We start from the raw sequence: 22,235 nt of genomic DNA on the forward strand, positions 1-22,235 counted from the left end.
TTTAGGAACTAAATTGAATAAAAGATAAATGTTTAGGGTAAAAGTGTAAAATGTTTAGTAAGGGTCAAATATGTGAATTTAAGTGTTTTAAGATATTTGAATTGGTTAATTGAAGTAAATTATTATATTTAGATCAAAAAATGAATCAATCGGTTGATAATCACGGGAAAGGAAAAGTCGTCGAATAATTGTCGTCAAGATGTCCGTAGCTACTATGTTTAGTAAATTCATACTAAGTTCAATATGTTTGATGATTTTTGAATTTAATTATGTATGTGGTCATATATATATATATGCATAACTAATGTGATTAATTGAGGTAGTTTTGAAATAGAAAAGTATTGGATTGAAATGTAAAGTATGCATGATATATGGTTTACATTTATATAAGTTAGTATAGGGAATGTATGTGATCATGGTTAATGTTTGAACATGTGATGACCTTGGAAAATAGGATAAAGCTCGTGTGAACTTATTGAATAGTTAGGATAAAAATGACATATCATTAGGGTGTTCCAGGCACTAATTGTCGGTGATTACAATTCCAGGTACTGTAACACCCCTTACCCGTATCTGACGTCGGGATAGGGTTCGAGGCGTTATCGGACTTAAGCGTACACAATTTCGTAAAATCAAGCCATAAAATTTCATTCATATCTTGAAGCATTCAATCACATGCACATAGTCCCTTATTTGGGTCTACGAAGCCCAAAACATACTTTAGAAAGAGTTCGGGACTAAACTGAGAACTTTGGAAAGTTTTGGGAAAACTTAGAAATTTTTTTCTCATGAAACAGGGTCACACGCCCGTGTCACCAGGCCGTGTCCCTCACATGGTTAAGATAGACGGCCATGTCTCACCTCGTGTAGTTGACTCTTAGGCTATTTTCCAAGCCTTTATGTTACCCATAACCCCTTACAACTTTATACATGTCATAATCACAATTCATAGCAACATTTTAGTGATTAAACACCCTTTATTAAGACACATTCAATTCATGGTCATGTTCACATGTATTTTCACTTAGTCGATTTCCCGTTGAATTCACTGGAATAATAACAAATACACGGTTGCCTGCACATATTACCACCCTTGTAACCGAAGCTATCTGGTATGCATAGTAGCCTGCACTTAGTACTACACATGCGACCAACAATCCGGTACACGTAGTAACCTGCACTTAGTACTACACACCTGATTGAAGTTGTCGGTACGCATAGTAGCCTGCACTTAGTACTACACAAGTGACCTAAAACCATCTTAAACACATAGTAGCCTGCACATAGTACTACACATGTGTTCTCACAATGGATCATTCGTATCATTTCTATTCCGAAGGTTCAACCGAGAAATTCCTCACTTTTCAGCATTTAACAAACTCATTCATAGTCTATTTCGATTCGTAATTTACATCAAGTGATCATTCAATATGCAACCGCCTCTCATATAATAACAAAATATTATAACATAAGTAAAAACAATATATTATTTACATACAAACTTACCTTCCTTTTCACTCTTTCACAAGTTATCCAACTTAATAAAATATCATGTTATATCAAATTCTCAATATATTCAGCTATTATATAGCAAGCCATCAATGATTGAACCATCCAACATTTCATGTGCTACTAGTCATATATCATTGTTCTTACAATTTTTATATACCATTCTTTTATCACTTTTCAATATATTAAATCATGTCATTCATGCAATAATAATATATAATTTTCAATTCAAACATAGCATTGCAATATTATTGACATACGAACTTACCTCGACACGAAAATCTAACCGTCAATTTTCCATTTTTCACCCGATCTAGGTCCAGTCCTCGTTTTCCTTGATCTATAATATCACATTTAGTCTAATTATTAGCCACATTATTTAATGTGATCCAAAAATCATATTTTGGAAAAATTATGTTTTTACCCCTAAACTTATAAAAATTACACTTTTTCCCTTAGGCTCGTAAAATGAATTTTATTCAATTTTCTCACTCTATAGGCCTAGAAAAACCATTTTCATAACTATATTAGCCCACAATTTCCACTAAATCACACTTTTATGACACATTTTATAACTTTTACAATTTAGTATTTTTTAGCGTTTTCACTGAAAACTACTTAGTAAAAGTCGTTTCTCCAACCATAAACATGCATAATCTACCTTTAAACATCAAAATGCACAAATTTCTAACATGGGTCAAACCCTATACCTTCATCATAACTCAAATAAATGGTAGAAATAGGTAGATCTTGTTACGAGGATTTCAAAAACGTAAAAATCATTAAAAATGGGGCTAGAACGGACTTACAATCGAGCTTGGAAGCTTGAAAAGCCCTAGCTATGTCTTCTCCATGCAAGTTTTGTCCATGGGGTTGAAGATGGACAAAAACTGGCTTTTAGTTTTGTTTTTAATTCATTTTAATTACTAAATGACCAAAATGCCCCTAACTTAAAAATATTCTATTTCACTCATTTCATGTCTATTTTTATCCAAACAATTAACCAATGGTCTAATTACCAATTAAGGACCTCCAATTTAAAATTTCATAACAATTGGACACTTCTAGCATGTAGAACTCAACTTTTGCACTTTTATGATTTAGTCCTTTTGACTAAATTGAGTGCCCAAAAGTCAAAATTTTTGGACAAAATTTTCACAAAAAAATTCCATAGAATTCTAGACCATAAAAACATAATAAAAATGAACTTTATTATGTCGAATTTGTGGTCTCAAAACCACTGTTCCAACTAGGCCCAAAATCGGGATGTTACAGGTACTATGTACTGGTGTTTCAGTTCTAGGCACTCTATGCTGGTGTTTATAGTTCTAGGTGCTATGCACGGTGGTGGATACCATACTGATGGCTTGAGATCCTGCATGTGTTGTGGATTATCTGAAACTTCTATGAGAAACATCGCGTATTGGTTAATGTCTCGTTTATCAGCTTATGTGAGCATTACCCTCCCACGTATTCGAACTCAATTTATTATTTTTCTCCGAGTAAAATGGTTGATAAATGAAATGGAAATGAAACAAGATGATATAATGAATTATGTTATGCTGGTTATAAGTTTGCATGTGAATTTTGGTATGTTATGTTTTAATTATATAATTTATTTATGCCTAACCATTTGAATGGTAAGAATTATGAAACAACACAACTGAATGTTAATTCTATGTTATGTATGAGTTGTAAACTTAAATTAACAAGTATGTGATGTTTTGTTTTATGAACTTACTAAGCTTTACGTAAGCTTACCCTATTTGGTTTTCTTCTTTGTAGATTTTCAAACTCTTGCTACCGATTGGAACATCATTGGAGATCACACTATCCGGTAACTCTTTCAGTAGCTATATGTTTATTTTGGCCCGGTTATAAGTGGCATGTAAATAGGATTTTGGCATGTTTATGTTAATAGGTATCTTGGTGATGTTTTGTTCCAATTGAGATGTGAATATGTATATGGTTGTTTTGGTAACTTAAATTGGTAGATTTCTACTTGATGCCTATTTTGATAATTTGTTGTGAAATGGTAATTTTGTTTTTGTAACTTATGAAACTTTGGTTGGGTTACATTAGGCTTTGAAAACTTGGTATGAATGGATGATTTTGGCATTTGGTATTTGTGATTTAGTTGTTGAATGAATAAACTTGATAAGCTAATTATGTTTTTAGTTTGAATGGTTAATGTTTACGTTTGAATTGTGGTGCCAATGAGGGTATACTGATTAGGCACTTAGGTTGAATGTTATTTGACTTGTTTTGGTACATTTTGAATAGGTTTAAGTGATGCTATTTTCATGGCTTGAAACATAAGGAATCATAGGTGAAATGACTTGATTTTGAAGGTACTTTTATGTGCATATGGCCGGTGACACGGTCTATCACACGGCCATGTGACACGCATGGTTGGATGACACGACCATGTGGCCTACTAAATTTTGGTGTAGGTTTGTCCACACAATCATAGGCAGTTACATGGCCATGTGACCCTGGAGTACACGGTTTAAATATTATGACACGTTTTGGCACATGACCATGTTTTAGGATCACAAGGTAACGAATTGTTACACGGTTTCACCACACGACCATGTCTTGGAGTTACACGGTCTAAGTTTTGTCACGTGGCCTGACCATACAGCCGTGTGACCCCCTTTTTTCACTTTTTACCTGAATTTTTGTAAAAGTTTTTGTTTAGTCCAGATGTGTTCCTAAGTTGTTTTAAATGTTTCATATGCTCTATTTAAGCTTGGATATGATTGAATACCTTGGAAATGATTATCATTTTATATGAATTGAATTATTTGATTATTTATGGCAAGATAGTGAATAGTGATGAAGTTTTATAGTTGTAATACCTTATAGCTCGGGTCAGGTGACCAAACCGGGTATAGGGTGTTACATGTATTTTATAGAAGGATTATGATTAAAATTTGTTATTGTTGAAATTTCAAAAGAAATCAAAATATATTTTCCCAAAATTTTTTCTCACTCATGACATTCAAAAGAATGATGATATAAACGTTTATTAGCTTGTGTAAGTGATTATTTGAAAGCTAGTATTCAAGATTGAATACGTAAAATATAAGATATTATGTGATGTTATAAGGGGAGTATATATGTGTAGTATTTTTCCCTTAACCAAGGTTTTATTCCATTAGGTTTTCCTAGTAAATTTTTTTTAGTAGAAAGGAAAATAGGCCAAGCCTAAAAACCAGAGAAACTAATTCTACTTGACTCCACAAGAACAGTCAAACAAATATCCTCTTCTAACAAAATATTGATCTCAGATGGTAGATCTTCAAGGAGCACTAAACGATCGATATTATCACTAATTGTCTTGGCTAGGCGATCTGCCACTTTGTTATCAGTTCTTCGAATGTTCTTGAATTTTACTTGCCAATAACTGGAACATAAGTCGCTAATCATCTAAATTTCAAAAACATTGCTAACTACTGCAAGTCTGATTTAAAGAACCTCAATAAGCAAAACATCGTCACTCTCCAATTTGACTTGTCTAAAACCTTTATCCTAGGCCAGTCTCAACCCTTAAAGAACTGCTCTGGCTTCAATTTGGGAAGTATCTGTTACACCTATTGCCATCTTAAAACCAACCATCCAGTCATCGCTTGGTCCCCTCGCCACACCATTGATTGCTGCTCTTAAACGCTCTATGATAACACGATCCATCAACATTAATGTTGATCCATCCGAAGGTCGAATTTTGCCAACTATTCACCATTATAGATTTGCAAGCCCATTTTTCAATTGCCCCTCCTGTTTGTAATGATTTAGTCTATGCAATAGTTGAGGAAATAATATTTCTGTCGTTCCTATTCACCCGATTAAATATGGCATCATTTTTGCTTTTTCAAACAAACCAACAAACAATCCCAAAAAAAACCTCCCAGTGCCCACAACCAAACACAAATTTACCTTCATTTTTTAAGTTCCACGTGATCCATTTTTCAAGAGGGAAATTGAAAAAACATCTCTAATATTTCATAAAGACAACTGCTTTCCAAACTGATTGTGCAAACGAACAATCCTTAACAACATGCAATGTAGATTCCAAAATGGCACCATTTTGCAAGCAAAATGGAACTTGAGTCATACCTCATCTAGCATGCTCCTCTTTCGTCAGTAGTCGGCCACGAATAAGCAACCACAAAAAGATCTTGACTCGTTGAGGGGTTGCAATCTTCCATATTAGCTTGTCACTTCTAAAATGTCCTGAATCATCCACAAAAAAAAAGATATTTGTAAGACTCCACGACACAAAAACTTCCCTGCCAATGTCCATTTCTAGGAAACAAAGTCCGAATCAACTCCACTGGTAGGTGCTTTATGTGCAAGAATATGTGTTAAAATTCCTCTGAGGAGAACTGAAGATAACCACTATATATTCAAGATTCCATCCAAGAGAGCCATGTCACATACTAAAATCGTGTCATCTAACTCCCTAGGTCCAAGATAGAATATTCAGAGAGGACCAATTTCTAGCACCCAATCATCGTTCCAGAAATTGACTAAGTGACTGTAACACCCCAAACCCGGCCTAGACGCTACGGCCGAATCTGGTGTGTTACATCAAAGCGTCGTTCAAAAATCAAGTTGTCGATAAAAGTTTATTTCTAAAAGTTAAACCTTTTGTATGGGGTTAGCAAATCATCTCGTCACATACGTTTGCTCAAAATATTTCCCTTTGGGATATTAATTCAACTTAAATCGCGGAAGCTATTTTGAAAACTTTGTTGTTTAAAACTCATGTTCTTTAGAAAATCCTGAATAGTTTGAAAACTTGAGTTTTCCTAGACTAGCAGTTTAATATAAGAAATCAAAAGCCCATTAAAAGTTAAAAACCCCAAAATGGCCTTATTACATAACTAAAACCCAAATATGAAAGCTTAAATAAATTGAGTTATTAACAACCAATCTGCGGAAGTGTGGCCACCACTGAGTCCCTCGCGGCTCCAAATCGTCTAAGGCTAAGGATTACCTACAAAGTTAAAAGAAGGGTGAGTTTACGAAAACTCAGTGTGTAATCCCCTATCAGTCAACAGTAACAATACATACAGTAATGGTCTGGGCCTGAGCCCTATTCATTAACAGTACAGTCTGGACCTAATCCCTACGCAGTAACAGTGTGGGCCTATGCCCAAAACAGTATAATCACAATACAGGTATGCAACCCAACCCAATCCATCCTGCTCACCACCCGTACCAACCAACTCACCATGTGGGATTAAATCAACCCACCCAGCCAACTCACCAATATCGCAGCATAGCTGCTAATAGTAACGCAGCAAAGCTGCTAATAGCGATAAACGTGGCGTAGCCAATAATATCAGAATACGTGGCAAAGCCACCAAAATAGTACTTCCTCCAAATCAAAATCCCAACCCCAATGCAGTATGTCATGTCATAATATTTCGTGTATGCAAGGTTTCACACTCAGATACGGTAATGCATATATCATACACTCATCAATTAACCTACCTCTAAGGTATAACAGTCATTTCCACCCATTAAAAGTTGAATAGTAATTTTTACCCCTCAAGGGTATTTTGGTCATTTTACCCTCTGGGGTCTCGGTCCAGATAATCGACCTCTCGGAAGGTCTACAATCGCCTCGAGCTACTTAAGTAACCTAAACAGACCTAACGATGTAAATGAGCGTAAGACTCATTATTCGACCCAAGTGGGTCCACACGCTCGTGTGGCCCACTTAGCCCAAATTTAGCTAAGGCTATGTGACCTACATAGCCCAGTCTAAAATTTATCACACTTACCGTGGACTTAATCTGTATGGGGCCCACAAGCCCGTCGGGCCCTCCCGGCCCATTTCAGCCCAACGAAGCCCTTAATGGCCTATGCCATGCACATGACATGACAATCCCAACTACTTCCCACCTATTAGTTAGATTTACACAAGCGGGCCCAAGGGGCCCATTGGGTCTATTGGGCCCATCGATGCCCAGTACACGAGAACGCTCGTGGCAGCCTCTACAGTCTATCGCCTATGGTTTGGGGGCTCGGTTTACCCTCAAATGCCGAAGTTTCAGCTTTTCAGCTTTTTCTAATTTCCAAAAAAGAAGGGTGTAAATACACACTTGTTTATGAGAACGCGCCGAAGTCCACGATCACCAACTTTGGCACATCCTGCATTGAGTCTTAATCACTTCCCCGCTCACCAACTCATCTGGTTCCCTCTATTTAAAACTAGCTTCTTACCAATGTTCATGTAGCTTCCCGATGTGGGATTACTTTCAACCATTAGGAAAATTCCTTATTTTTCTTTTTTTATGACCACTTCAACCACAGAGTTCCAGTCCAACTCTACCTCCTACACAGCTCAAACAGCAAAATAAATACTCCATTGCGTATCCTAGGACTTGAACCTCAGACCTCACAGTTACACAACACGCCACCTTGCAAGAGCCAAGACTTGAACCCAGGCTCCCTTGCAACCTTAATAACGCCACAACCACTAGACCACACGGTTCCTTGTGTCATTTACTTAACACAATAATTTAAATGGCCATCATCCAAGCATCTAGGGTTTTATTCACTTAAAACAAAAATTTTTGCTAAAGCTTAGATTTAAACCCATGATTTCTCAAACACTTCACAGAGCACTTAACCACTGAAACAGATACACAGTTGTGTCATTTTCTTGCACAATTAACTACTTATATACAACCTCCTTACGGACCCATACTCAAGGCCCAATACTTCTAGGCCCAAATTCAGGGCGTTACAGTGACCATCATGAATAATCCAGATAATACCTTTTTTGACTTCATCTCAAATTTTCATCAAAAACCTTCATAAGTAAGATGGGAAACTATGTCGAATATTTTCAGGTACCAAACTATGGATACTATATTTATTTCTTAAAATTCTAACCCAAAACGCACTAGGATTAGCAATCAGATTGAAGCCAAGCTTCATAAGGAACAACTTGTTTTGAACTTGCAAACTTCGGATTCCCAGACCACCATTATCTTTAGACCAGCAACAGACATTCCAATTGACTAGAGATGGTTTCCGAATAAAAGTGAAAGACCCTTACAAAAAACCACGAGCTAATTTTTCAATTTTGTTACAAATAGTGATAGGAATTCTTGTAGTTGACATGAAGTAATTAGGGATCAACAGCAAAACAGACTTTACCAATGTCAGACAACCTGCTAATGATAGCTTACGTACATCCCACCCAGAAAGTCAAGCTCTAACTTTGTCTACTATGAATTGAAACATATTAACCCCCACGCTATCATGAAAGAAAGGCACTCCGAGGTATCTCCCAAAATCACTGACCCTTGTAAAACCAAGTTTAGAGCATACACTCTGAGCTTCCTCGTCCCCAACATTAGATAAGAAGAAAACCTGAGTCTTTTTCTTATTAACACGATGACCAGCGAAATGATGATATTAACCGACCTTTCTTACTCTTGGTTTACTTCATCTTATGGATTGCCTTTGAGCTATGATGATATTATCAGAAATGTTTCGTGAGGCAATGAAGCTTGACTGATTCTATCGAACCAGATATTGCATAATTCTTTAAAGACAGATTACAATTGTCTTTGTAATTATTTTGTACAAAACAGTGCATAAACTGATGGGTCGGTATTGACCTATTGAATCAGCACCACTGCATTTCGAAATTAGGACCAAGAGAGTTCTATTCAGAGCTAGATCCAAGAGTCCCCTAGAAAAAAACCTCCTTTACCATCTTGTAGACACTAGAACCCATAATATCCCAATGCATTTGGTAAAATTTTGCATGAATCCAATCCACACTAGGTGCATTTAGGGGAGCCATGTTAAAAACCGCCTGTCGAATCTCCTCTTTGCTAACATCAGCAGATACCTCCACCATACTGACAGAACAAATTTCTGAAAAACAACCCCTAATCAGATATTCTCCAACCGAATAATTATCCACATTATAAAGTTTCAAGAAATGATCAATAGCAAGCCTCTCCAATTGATCATCATTGAAACATAACTCAGCCCCATCTACTTTCAAAGCACTGATTTTGTTTTGCTTCCATTTGCTCAAGGTACGTCAATGAAATATATTAGTGTTCCTATCCCCATTCACAAGCAATTTGCACCGGAATTTATGGAACCATAATATCTCTTCTTAGTTTAGGATATTTTCTATCTCTAACCGAATTTAAGCTTCCCTTTGTCTTAACCATACTGAATTACTTATTTCTAGAGCTTTTTGGATACAATCTAATTCCCTCAATTCTTTTAGTTTATGAACAAAAATGTTACCATACATGGTGGTATTCTATTCTTGCACCAATTTAATAGAATGCCTCATATTCTCAGATATATTACTGTTAACCTGCCATGAATTAATCACCACATCCCTAAACTCCAAATATTCAAGCCAGATAACAATGAAACAAAAAGGTCTCTCCCTTCTCCTTTCCTTAATATAGTGTGACGACACCAAAATCAGTCGACAATCCAATTTTGGTTTGTGTAAATTACGAACCGTAGTGTAAGGAACGTCCATTTGCCAACGATCATTACAAAGCACTTTATCGAGTCGTTGATGAAGACTAATCCTCCTCCAAGTGTATTTGGGACTCTCAAAACCCAAATAATTCAAGGCATCATTAAACACAAATATTTTGAAACAACTACAACCAGTTTCGCGCAAATCCGCTCCTCCTCGTCCCTCATCATGGCTCAAGATTGAATTGAAATCTCCAAATAAAAGCTATGGTTCTTCAATCCCAACAGTTATTTCCTCTATGTCCTCCCATAATCTCTCTAGTACTCCACTAAGGGATGCCATAAATAGCAGTACATAAGAATGACGAACATCCTGAATTACATCTAATCCTCATGTGGATATACTGGCCATGAATTTTTAAAACATCAATAGTAATATTATCATTCCAAAATATCCAAATACCTCTTATGAAACCTATAAATTCAACTTGAACGAATGTCCAAAGCCCAATTTCAACACAACTAAATTTACTTTTTACCACTAATATGGGTTTCATATAAAGCTATCAAATTAGGACTAAATTCTCTCCGATACTCCTTCAAGAAACTACAAAATCGAAGGTGCCCATACACTTGACAATTCCAAAACATAGCTCTAAATACTGAAATCATCAATAAAAACAAAAAAAAAATTAAAGACACCAACCTGGGATTACGCCAAAACGGTGTCTACCAATAATTCAACATCAGACCCTTAAGGCTCAGTAGTATCACCATCGATTGTAGCATCCTCTCCAAACTCCCTACTAAGGTCAGCAACCAAATCCCCAATCGCTCGATCGACTGGAACCAATCCATTATCCTCGTCTGACAGCATTACTGGCTTTGGCCCAAAATTTTCACCTGCTTCGACGGCCCCAACCATCGACTGGTGTCCGAACCCTTCTCTTCTATTCACGCTCGAAACAGAAACAATAGCTGCCCCCGACTCAGTTTCCCCAAAAAAATCCTTTTTCAGACAATACCTTCACTACTGTATGATTTTTCTTATTCAAACCGTGCCCCACTACTTGAAACCTAATGGACTTGAGTCCCTGGTCCATTAGTTTTAAACCCATAGAAGATCTGCCATCGAAAGGATTGCTGCACAACCCAGATCCTGACTCAATCGTAACCCTAAACTCTATACTCTAAATCTGCTATCGAAAGGCTTGATTTTAGGTCTAGATACTAAAGCTATCCCTTTACCTTTATATTTTCTCAACCTTCTTTTATTAATTCTGGCTTTTGTTGGGGGAATTTCTAGAATTCTCTAGATTTTATTTCCCCAAATCACATGAAAACAACTCCTAATTTTCAATATCGTCCATCAACGATGTTGCTGTTGACCCATCAAGTTCTCCTTGATCTACGTTGAGAACTTCAAATTTGGACCTTCTGACCATTGTGCCACCGTTGATTCCACTAGATTTTATTGTCGTTGATTTAAAAGTTTGTGGTTTCCTTCGCTCCACTAGCATCCATGGCCCAAACAGATCTTCATTGGATTTTTCTTCAGACTTTGATGTCTTACCCAGGTTAACTGATTCCAATTTCTCCATCGTTTCATCCCGCTCGAAATTGTAACTGCAAGATTCACGAACGTGCCCGAATCGCCCATATCCGAAACACACCAAAGATAAGGATTCATATTCCACACATTGAATCCTACCTTCAATAAGGATTTTCGAAACCATGGGTTTCCCAAAGTCGATATAGACTGCAAGTATAGCAATTTGGCCCCTAGATTTACTATCAATATTCCAATCTATTTTCGCAACCAGCCCAATTGCACTAACAATAAATTTAAACAAACTCTATGTACATTCCTTCTGGTAGTGTAGGTAGTCTGATCTAGACTATCAAGTCACTTGATTGACTTTGTGCAATTGAAAATGTCAGGAACCAAGGACGTACAGTGAGGTATTGGCTGAAAATGGTCCATAGCCCTCCTGATAATGCATAGAGATAATCATCATCGTCTTGGAACTTCACAAAAAAAGTATTTGTTCTCCAAATCAATGACTTGTATTGGTTTTTTAGTATTTAAGAAAACTTTCAGCCTATTGACCATGGTCGAGTATGAGATCTTCCTACCCAGTAATATCACTATGGCAGTTCTAGCCATGCGTTTACTTGATCTGAAAAAGTGATGGAAGGAGTTCCATATATCAACTCTTTCTTAGCAACTCCCTTGAGTAGATCAAATTCCTCTTCAACTTGAAACCTTTTCTCTTTAAACAATGATCCCAACAGTTTGTTAACACTCTTCAAGCTTTATTCGAATCCACTTTGATGCCCTTATTATTCACAATCGGATCAACAACGTCCGGAGGCTCTTCCGACCTCTTCCTTGCCCTTTTCGTGGCCCTTCAAATGGACCCATCTGCTGTAGCCAAACCTTCACCTTTAGAGCTCATTTTAAAAATGATAATTAAATAATATAATATTAATTATATATACACTACAACAATATGAATGTTGCAATTTAAAAACAATATAACTTGTCATAGTTTATATATCACCATTTTCCTAGTAAAATTGTTAATGAGACATGTTATACGTATTATAAATAAATTTTTATTTATTTTAAAGACACACCATCTATCAATGAACATTTAAAAAAGTGCTATAAATATTTCTATCAAAAAGTATTATAAATATTTTATTATTACAAAATAACAAAAAAATTGTTATACACTGAAATTATGATGCTCATTAAACCTTTATTTTATTTAAAACTTTATTTTATTTATGCTTCTTGTGTGTATAAATATAACCATCAGAGAATCATTATAAATATTTCTATTGATCAATAAAATAAACACTTTCCTTTTGCTCTCAATTTTTTTTTCTCTCTATTATTTTATTTCATAACAATTTCTTAATTTAATTTCACCATAAATATATCAAATAATAATCCAATATTTACATATACATAAAAACAAAATAAACTCAATCCACATCTCTCGAACTTGGCATGATAAACAGAAGATAAATTTTGTTTATTCTTACATTTTGTTATGCTCTATTGGAAATTGAATTTGAAATTTTAGATGTAAGAATGAAAATTAATTGAGATCCAATATAATACATATTAGAAAAATATAAAAACATTAATTTATCAAATCCAAAAATCCAAAAATATTTTAAAAGAGATAATTATTTGATACACGGTAAAACTTTCTATCTCCACACGTGATAAGATTTTCAACTAGTATACCGAACAATTACTCTAAAAAAATTTAAATTTATTACTAAATAGGCATCTAATAAATCCATAAATATGAGAAATTATCATGAGTGTTACCTTTTTAAATAGCTTACTATTCAATTTACACTTTTAAAAACCTAAATCCAAATACTAAAATCCTAATTCCCAAAAGCTACCCTAAAGAATTCACTATATTTAACGATAAACAGGCGCTTTGCTGATTGCCAATTTTAAAGCTGAATATGGAAAATGACTCGAGTGCCTTATTGTTTAAGAACTTAAAATCCGCTCCCGAAAAAAAGGGGAAAAGAACTATTAATATAACGCAACAAAATATTAAAAGCGGGAAAGCAAAAACTATGAGGTATTTATATGGACTTCTATCTATCAGACTATGACCCTTTTTAAAAGAAGGAAAACAAAAATGGGAACGATAAAAGCAACACTAGTAGACACTCTCCAGCACCTCTCTGAAGCACCACAAAATTTAGCATACAAGGGCCGTTTGTTAACATTTATGCTATGCAAAAAGTAAACCTGGATTCTTTGGTCAGGGCTCTACTAATGGCACTGCAACTGATATCTCCATTCATTCACATTACAGCGTTATTCTTCCATTTCCTAACAAGAAGTCAAGACTGATGATCAGGTGACAATTATTGGGAGAATGAACCTGAATAAAGCAGAACTCATAAGAACGGTATATCATATTCGAATCAAAGTACTTTACCACTTTAATATCACCAGAAAGTCCCAAATCCAGAACTGAACTTTCTGACATGCAATTTACATGCACAATGGGGCTGTAGGCTGCACAGCCATCAGTAGTTCCCACCCCACCCTCCTTTGATGGGATAGCCAAGTATGCTGCTCCCTTAAACATCCATTCACCCCTGTTCAGGCTAAAATAATCTTCAAATAGCTCGCCGCATAACAAGCATGCACACTGATTTTCATCTGCAGGAACCATAAGCTCAGCCTTTTCTGTTGTCTTTTCCAACTTGTTCAGAGAACCAGTGGAACCAAATACCAATTGCCCAGGCTTTCCAGCAAGCCAATCATCTAACTTTGGGTACCATCCCCTCAATGCCCTACCAGAACCTCTTGATTCAGTTTTCTTCATTTCATGCCACTCTAAGTGTCTATCAAGCCTTCCCTGAAGCTTAAGTCGAAGACCACATAGGCTGCAACAATGTGGAAGGTCATCCAACAATCCACTGATCACAGATGAATGAAATTCTCTGATTACGTCGGGCCTGAGTTCTAATCCTATGAAGCTTTCTACTTCTGTTGAGGTGAACTGATGTGAGGCAACTGAACATTTCGGAGCAGGTTCAGCATGTGGTATCTCATCCATTGTGGAGGATCGAGGAGCATCAGATGAACTCTGAATGTCTGAATTCTTGTTCAGTGATTCAGTTGGCCTCTCAATTCCTGGGCTCTTTTGTATTTGGATGGGCATTGGAAGAGATGCAGCACCCTTCTTTGCCGCAGATATCAAACCTTTGGCAACTAATGAGCTCAGAAGGTTGGATATAGGATTTGTATCCTTGCTTTCAGCATCAGAAGTTGGTGATGGGGCATTACTAACAAGAGATGAAGGTGGTGGTCCAGGAGGCAGTGGCAGCTGTTCTACTTTTTCCCGGGAACTATTTGGTGTAGCTGCTATTGAATCATGGGTTGCAGAACCAGATGAAATTGCACTATCAAGCATCAAACCTGAGGTTGTTAAAACAGCAGGAGGCCGATTTGGGACTGAAGGCTGAGAAATTTGCCCCCCATCTTGAGAAATCTTAGTTGGAAGGCTTCCAGTAAATGAAGTGCTGGAGAGGATTCCACACTTCATTACAGCAGCTAATAGATTACTCGTACTTGATAATTCTGAAGATTGAATTGCAAGAGGATTGGAATGCTCCAATGCACTTCCAAGTGTTGAGGCTGCTTCTACTTTGGAGATTTGAGACGGAAGAGGCTTCTGAGTCTGACCAGAAGGTTCAGCCTGCACAGAGTCTGGTTGTGGAGGCTGTGAAAGGTGAGAACGAAGGCTAGGATGCAAAGAAGCAGAAGTATGAGGAGAGCGTCTATGAGACCCAACATTTAACTTCACTGAAAAATTGGATGGTTTCAGATCAGCCGGAAGCAGGGAAACAGCTTGCTGATAGTCTGGATCAGTCAATTTCTGTAGCTGTTGATGGGGATGGCGTGCAGGAAAAGAAGGTGAAGGTGAATGTTGGCGCATAGGAGACTGTTCAGGAGGTGATGCAGTTCCCATGGGCTGAAAACGCTGCTTTCCTGAAGTACCTGTGGATCCTGATGCCACATTCGTCAAAATCTCGACACCTGAGGCTCCCAAACGGGATGAATTTGTTTGTGGTCGCATTCCTATACTGGTCAAGGAAGAACTTGCACCAGTAGGCAACCCACCAACAGTAGCAGAATAGCTTTCAGTACGTCTTGAACTCATAGCAGGCAAACCATCTGTACATGCAGTAGAAATCTGACGCCCAAATGAAGTTTTGTCCTGCTCAGTGGATAATGCATCAGCAGAAGTATCTCTATCAAACCTTGACCCCGCATCATGAATGCTTTGAGGTCTGTGGAGCTGACTTTCAAAATCCTGGAATATAAAATGTATCCCTGGTTATAAATATCCAGGAAAAAAAATCCTAGAGGAAAGAAATGAAAGAAAACTAGAAAAGAATAAAAAAGGTAAACAATCAAACAACCATAATGTTTCTTTCCATGTAACAGAAGTTCTGAGTAATGCATTATATCTACATTACTGTTCATGCAAGATTACCATTTTTTCTGAAACATCAGGAGTCCAACGATCTCTCCTCAAGTTATTAGAGAAGTTGGCTGCATCAAGTTCAGACAACCTAGAGTGCATCTCCCACATAAACTCCTCCTCCTCAGAGTTTTTCCAGCTGCTAGACAACCCACTGCTGTTTCTACCAGAAATGTTATGTGTTACCTGTAAACGAGGATCAGCATTCACAGATTTGGATGCTGAGTAATTTAGAGATCCAGGCTTAATGTTGAAACCATTCCTCTGGCCGGGAATAGTCTTAGTAATGCTGCTTGTAGCTCCAAACCAAGGTGCATCAAGCCCCTGATCAGTAACATTCCCCCTGGTTCTTCTAACTTCTATGCCAGGAGTCTGTAAAAGATCAGAACAATAGTCATAATCACCAACAGGACAGATGTTCTTCTCACAAACAGGCTCATTGTACATGTCTATATGAGAACACTGAATGTGCTGATAATTTTAAGATATCGGCAGAAAGTGATAAGAGAATAAATAGATTATAACATACTTTAAAACACTTCACATACATTCATTTTAACAGAATGATCTCCGTACGACAGTCCAGCTATGCTGCGTCCTCTATCTGGCCTCTCAGACTCCTCCTTTGAGTTGGCCAAAGTCCCAGCCATATCATTGACCATACCTTTTGCCTTCATCATGTAAAACCAAATCAAAAGAAAACCCCTTATAGTACAAACATTAAAAGCTGAAATGAACTTGATGAATATGAGAAGGAAGAAAAAATAAGGGTGGCGCATTGATACAGATGATCCTGTGAAGGACTAGAAAGGAATGATATAGAATGACTCTTAAAATTTTGTTTGTTAGTCTTCAAATGGTTGAGAAAAAACATTAGCAATGCTTGCTTTATAAACATGATCAGACCTCCAACCTCCACAATTGCTTCAGAAATATACTGAATAAAATCCAACGTATATCATGCCCAAAAAAGAGGATTATGGAATTTACCCTGCTTGATTGTTGAAGACGCTGCTTCTCTAGATACTTCGGGTTTACATGAATGCTTTGTGGTGGACGCTGTGACAGTGTGTCCATTCTAGATGTTGTGTTTCCTGAAGATGAACTATTTACCAAAGGAGTGAAGCCAAGTTCCTTTTCAATCACTTGGAGAGTCTGAAGAGGGAATACCCCTTTCCAGGTTCCAAAAAGATGTCGCATACTCTGATGCAAGGGAGCATCAACTTGTCTATATGCTTTGCAGAACACCTAAAAACAGCAGTCAAAATGTAAAACACCATTACACTTGCAATATGAGTATCAAACACATTATAGATAAACACATACATAACACAGAAAGAGGTTTTCAACATTTGGAAGAGTTTGCGACTCTGAGCACAAAGTAAAAATGGATATCTTCGTTAAAGGATAGAATCTTTTTCATAGCATACTCGTCAAACACATTCTAGATAAATACAGAAGTTAAACAAAAAGAAAAGAAGTTTTCAGCATCTGGAAGAGTTAGAGACTCTGAGCATAAAGTAAAAATGGATATCTTTGTTAAAGGATATAATCTTTGTCATAACATAGTCTTCTGCAATTTCTCAGACAACAAACATAAGCACATTACAAGACATCCCCCAAGAGCAACAATGTAGCCAAAGGAAAAAGAATGAAATCCTAACCTCAGGTAATCTGGCAGCAAAACATTTAATGTAGTCTCTCCCAATATTCTTTACAATACTATCTAAAAGATAGAGTGATGGCAGCTTTTGGTCACTGGGAACCTGCAAAGTCATTTTTTATCAGCTCTCAAACCTCAAAAGCAACCTTCATAATTCTTCATCAAAATACCAATCACATCCATACTACAAGCAATGCTGTAATGAAAAGAAAGACAGTGGAGGGAGGAGGGAGGATTGCAAACAGAAAATTGGGTGAACCAAAAGCTTTCATTCTCCTCATAATGAAAGAAAAAGAAAAGCAAAAAGTTTCACAAATGAAGATTTTCATCGTTAAACAAAGTTCTGGATTGCATTCCTTCTATCAGAGTTGACTGCCTTTTACCTCATCAACTTAGATGTTTAACTTCATTTCCCTAAAATCTGACCTCACCATATCTATTTATGATTTCAGCTTATCCCAGGTTTTCATGACTTTCTACCAGATTCCAACCTTAACAAATGGCTCCATCAAAGAGAAAGCATTCTTTCAGATCCAAGCAATTAACATCAGAGGCACCATTATATACTTTGTAGACTTAGAAAGCAATATTTTACGATTTGCCAATGGAAAACCAATGAGTACTGGGAGCAACAGGGTGCTCAACATAAGCATTCACAACGGCATTAGCATTTCTAGTTCTATTTACTCATATCGCCAAACAAAATGTGATTTGAGTAGAATAACAAAACATTGCTAGCAAAAGATGATGACATGTAAGTAGGAAAGCGCTATACTCACTTGAGAAGGAAAAATGAAATGAAGCGGCCATATAAGGATATTGATGTGAGAAAACCCCGACAAATGGATATAATAGCTTAATGAGATTCCTAACCCAATACAATTCATTAGATATAAGTTTCATAATATATGGACTCTCTTTATATTCCATTTCAACATACGCCTGTAATGTTTACAGTCTCTATAATTCATTGGCCAGCTGTTTACAAATTCTGGGGTGATCAGAAACATATTAGATCCATGAAAAAATAGCACAGACATCCAATGAAAGAAGACATTTGCAGGCAACATGGCCTTAGACCGGAACCGCATAGACTAGGAAGTCATATCACAACATATCATTCCTGCATTTGTCTCTTAACCAACATTATTGTACTCTCATCACCCAATTTTATACTTGAAATAACTGTGCAAAACATTTTAACAAGCCTAGATCGAGACAGACATTGATGAAAGCAAAACTAAAAGGAATCCATTAATCCCAATTTACACTTACAATCCAAATTATACTTTTTCCTCGTTTTTTCGACAGTATAGAACTTGCAATTCAATTTCCTGTACAATTCAAATTCAAAAAGAAAGAGAAAGCTTTAATGCATAAGGCACAGCTAAAACTGAGTTCACCTCAAGAATATTAGCGCAGACAGTTGCAGCAACGGCCTTGGCGGCATGAACATTCTCGCCAGCGATTATTGTCAAGTTAGTAATAATTGGTTTCGAGTTAAAAGTGAGCTCAGCTAACGCCGTCTTATACTGGCTAACTAACTCTTGCTGCTGGTGGTGTTGCTGCTGATGTGACACTGGTTGTGGCTCGTAAGCTCCACCGTCGCCACGGGTCAAATCATTGGTGTCGGAATCATTGGACCGGAATCTCAAACCAGAGGCGGGACCAACTGGGTTCGTTCGTTGAGAAAAATGCCGGATATTAGGGTTCGGAGTGAGGTCTTCAGTTAACCGTGGTTTTTTCAAACCAGGTTCTCTTGATCTATCAAATGATCTACGCGGATTCTCCATGTAAGCAAATCGAAAACCCTAAATTCCTAAATCGATAATCACTCTTATTCTCATTTACAGTCAAATTAGCATATCAATTTACCAAAAGGGGGAAAATTACAACATTACAATAGCCTAAATCGAAACTTTAAAAAATCCAAAACCCTATACAAGAAAGGGAACAAAATAAAACCCTATGGATTATCATATATAAAAAAATAAAAAAAATAAAAAAAGAGAGAGAAAAAGAAAAAGAAAAAAGAAAGAAACGATTCTAATTCTAATTCTAATTCTAATTCTAATTCTAATTCTAATTCTAATTTCTAAAGGTAAAGGAACAAAGAATATCGATCAAAAAGAAAAAATGCAGAGAAAATATTTTCAGAAAGAAGAATTTGAAAGAAGAGGGAGAGGCTGGGTGGAGATAAAGAAAGGAGGAAGGTTAAAAGAGGCTAATTGTAAATATGGAGATTGTGGATGTCCAATAATGCAAAGGTCAGTCCAGAAGGTGAGTGGGAGGGCCTAAGATTTCAAACGGGAAATGTAAAACGGAAAATATTATATTTTATAGCCTTATTTGGTCGGCTTATCTTTGGGCCCTGTAAAGGATAAATACAAATCAACCCAGACCCAACAATTATTTGTAACTAAATTATATATAAATTTTTATTTAATGTATAATTGTATATAATATGTGAAATTCTAATTATGATTCAAATGTATTTTTGAAATTTTAATTTTAATTTAATTATATATATTTAAAGAAATAAATACATCAATTTATTTTTATATTGGATCAATATAATTATTTATGTATGCAATATATAAACATAAAATGATGTTATATCAATAATTTTGTTAATACTTTACAATAATTGGATCAAATCTAAATTTCATGTATAAAATTGCACAAAATCAAAGTTCATATAAACAATTGCACATTAAACCATAGTTCATATATGATTTTGATATTTATCCCTATATTTGTTTTATATATTGTACTAAGCGTAAAAATAAATTTAATATCAATTATTAATTTATCAAAAGGAATTTAAAACTAATGCTAGAACTAATAAAGTAAAAGTATAATAAAATTCATTTCCGACCATCCACTTTGTGTAGAATTAAATTATTAAAGTACAAATAGACTAAAAATGGAATAATTCATACTATAAACTAATTCATTGATTTAAAACACACACATGATAAAAGTTCATAATAGGATACAAAAATTCACACATTTTAATTGTGCATGAAGAATCTTGAACTTATGTACTTAAGACTTAGAGCCTCATTAGCACCTTAATATGATATAAAATGTATCATTTACTAATTATAATATGATATATAAAATATTTACCTTAGCCTTACAAAATGTATTTTTTTTTAATAATTTTATTTAATAATTTTTTTAATATCTAATGACTACTTACCATATTGATATAATAGCTTGGATTTAATTTATTTCTCCATAACTTAAGTAAAAAAAATTGGATTCTAATTTAAAAAATCAAATTCTTTATTTGGATAATAAATAAAAAGTTCGGTTTGAACCGAAGCAAATCCAAGTCAAGAGTTAATTTTTGGATTTTAAAATTCATTTTAAAATTTAGAATTTTCAAAATCCAAGATTGATTAAAAAAATATGAGAACTTTGTTCTCTCTTCTTTCACATTGACATCAAAACTCAAACAAAAAAAGTATTAATTTTACTTATAATATGTCATCAAAGAAGCTCAAGGTTTTTAGAATTGGGTCGGTAGATCCACTGGTTCAATTGATCTAATTGTTTCGATTGAATAAATTATTAAAAATAAAAAATAGATAAAAATCGGTTTGACCATCAATTCGGCTGATTCACGAGTCAACCAATATGTCTCCTTATTCTGGACTTACCCCGATCGATTCCCGATCCAATTGGTCTAATCGGTCGCTTTAGTCCATTATTGAAAACAATGATGAAACTTCATGTATTTTATATAATTTCCACAAAATTAATTTATAAACCCTTGACTTTTAATTTATAATTTCCATAATTATGCCATGGGTTTGTTGGTTCAACCGATTTAATTAATTTGATTGGTTCAATCAATTTGACTGGTACGATTAATTCTACCAATCCGTCCAATTCTATTAAATAAATTATTAAAAATTCATAAAATTAAAAATATTTTAAAAATAAAAAAGTTATTCAATCGGTCTGTGTCGGTTCCCAAGTTAGTCAGTCTAATGCCTTTCTCTAGACTAGTATTGTAATACCCATTCCCCGACCCGATTGTCGAGACCAAGCTTCAGGATGCCACATTCGTTACTGGGGCAACTACAACAAATTCCAATACAATTCAATCATTCCAACATGATAATTAGTATAAAACACTTTTCCAGTATGATATGAAATCATTTTTGGGTCTTATATGAGCTTCCAAAAACTATTTTGCTAACCCAAGGTCAGTTAAGGACTTAATTGAAAAGTTTTCAAAATCTATGAGTTGACGTTGGGACATCATGGCTTTCACGTCACAACGTCTTCAATCAGTAAGTTACGTCATGACTTCAGAAGTCTCGATGTCGTGACTCCATTCACTATCGATCTATGTCATGATGTTGAGGACTTGTGGTTGCGACGTCGTCCCTATTTTGACAAAAAATCACATTGGTACACATTCCATGCTTCCTACCAAACACCTTCATACATTCATGAGTTCTTTCCAAAATAAAATAAAAAAAATTATTTCATGCCAATTTATACCAATATAGCAAATTAAC

The 22,235-nt window shown here is 35.6% G+C and overlaps 1 protein-coding gene across 6 annotated transcripts; it reads right to left on the minus strand.

The window, feature by feature from the left end:
- Window positions 1-5,492: 5,492 nt before the first annotated feature.
- Window positions 5,493-19,967, minus strand: LOC107936636 (polyadenylation and cleavage factor homolog 4). Of its 6 annotated transcripts, none has more exons than XR_005925659.1 (10): window positions 19,101-19,967; window positions 17,699-17,800; window positions 17,025-17,282; window positions 16,583-16,705; window positions 16,047-16,406; window positions 13,977-15,863; window positions 13,784-13,867; window positions 12,130-12,421; window positions 10,700-12,021; window positions 5,493-6,511 (listed from the first exon to the last, which is right to left on the minus strand). XR_005925659.1 is itself a non-coding variant. In XM_016869395.2 (7 exons), the coding sequence occupies exons 1-7, from the start codon at window positions 19,488-19,490 to the stop codon at window positions 13,853-13,855; spliced, it is 3,135 nt and encodes a 1,044-aa protein (XP_016724884.2). In that variant the 5' UTR covers window positions 19,491-19,967; the 3' UTR covers window positions 13,318-13,852. The 6 variants fall into 6 exon arrangements, 1 of the variants encoding a protein (XP_016724884.2); XR_001694439.2 differs by having other exon boundaries at window positions 5,493-5,745; window positions 6,445-6,511; window positions 10,700-12,421; XR_005925657.1 differs by having other exon boundaries at window positions 10,700-12,418.
- Window positions 19,968-22,235: the final 2,268 nt, after the last annotated feature.

This window comes from Gossypium hirsutum, chromosome A04, assembly GCF_007990345.1.
Source record: "Gossypium hirsutum isolate 1008001.06 chromosome A04, Gossypium_hirsutum_v2.1, whole genome shotgun sequence".
NCBI lineage: Eukaryota > Viridiplantae > Streptophyta > Magnoliopsida > Malvales > Malvaceae > Gossypium > Gossypium hirsutum.

What these genes read in the sequence shown, in the direction of transcription:
- LOC107936636 (XM_016869395.2), bottom strand. Translation starts at nt 19,490, where the DNA reads ATGGAGAATCCGCGTAGATCATTTGATAGATCAAGAGAACCTGGTTTG. An exon ending in GTCTTCAACAATCAAGCAGG is followed by an intron (nt 16,706 to 17,024) that starts GTAAATTCCATA and finishes TACATGATGAAG; the next exon opens with GCAAAAGGTATGGTCAATGA. An exon ending in ATCATTCTGTTAAAATGAAT is followed by an intron (nt 16,407 to 16,582) that starts GTATGTGAAGTG and finishes GATCTTTTACAG; the next exon opens with ACTCCTGGCATAGAAGTTAG.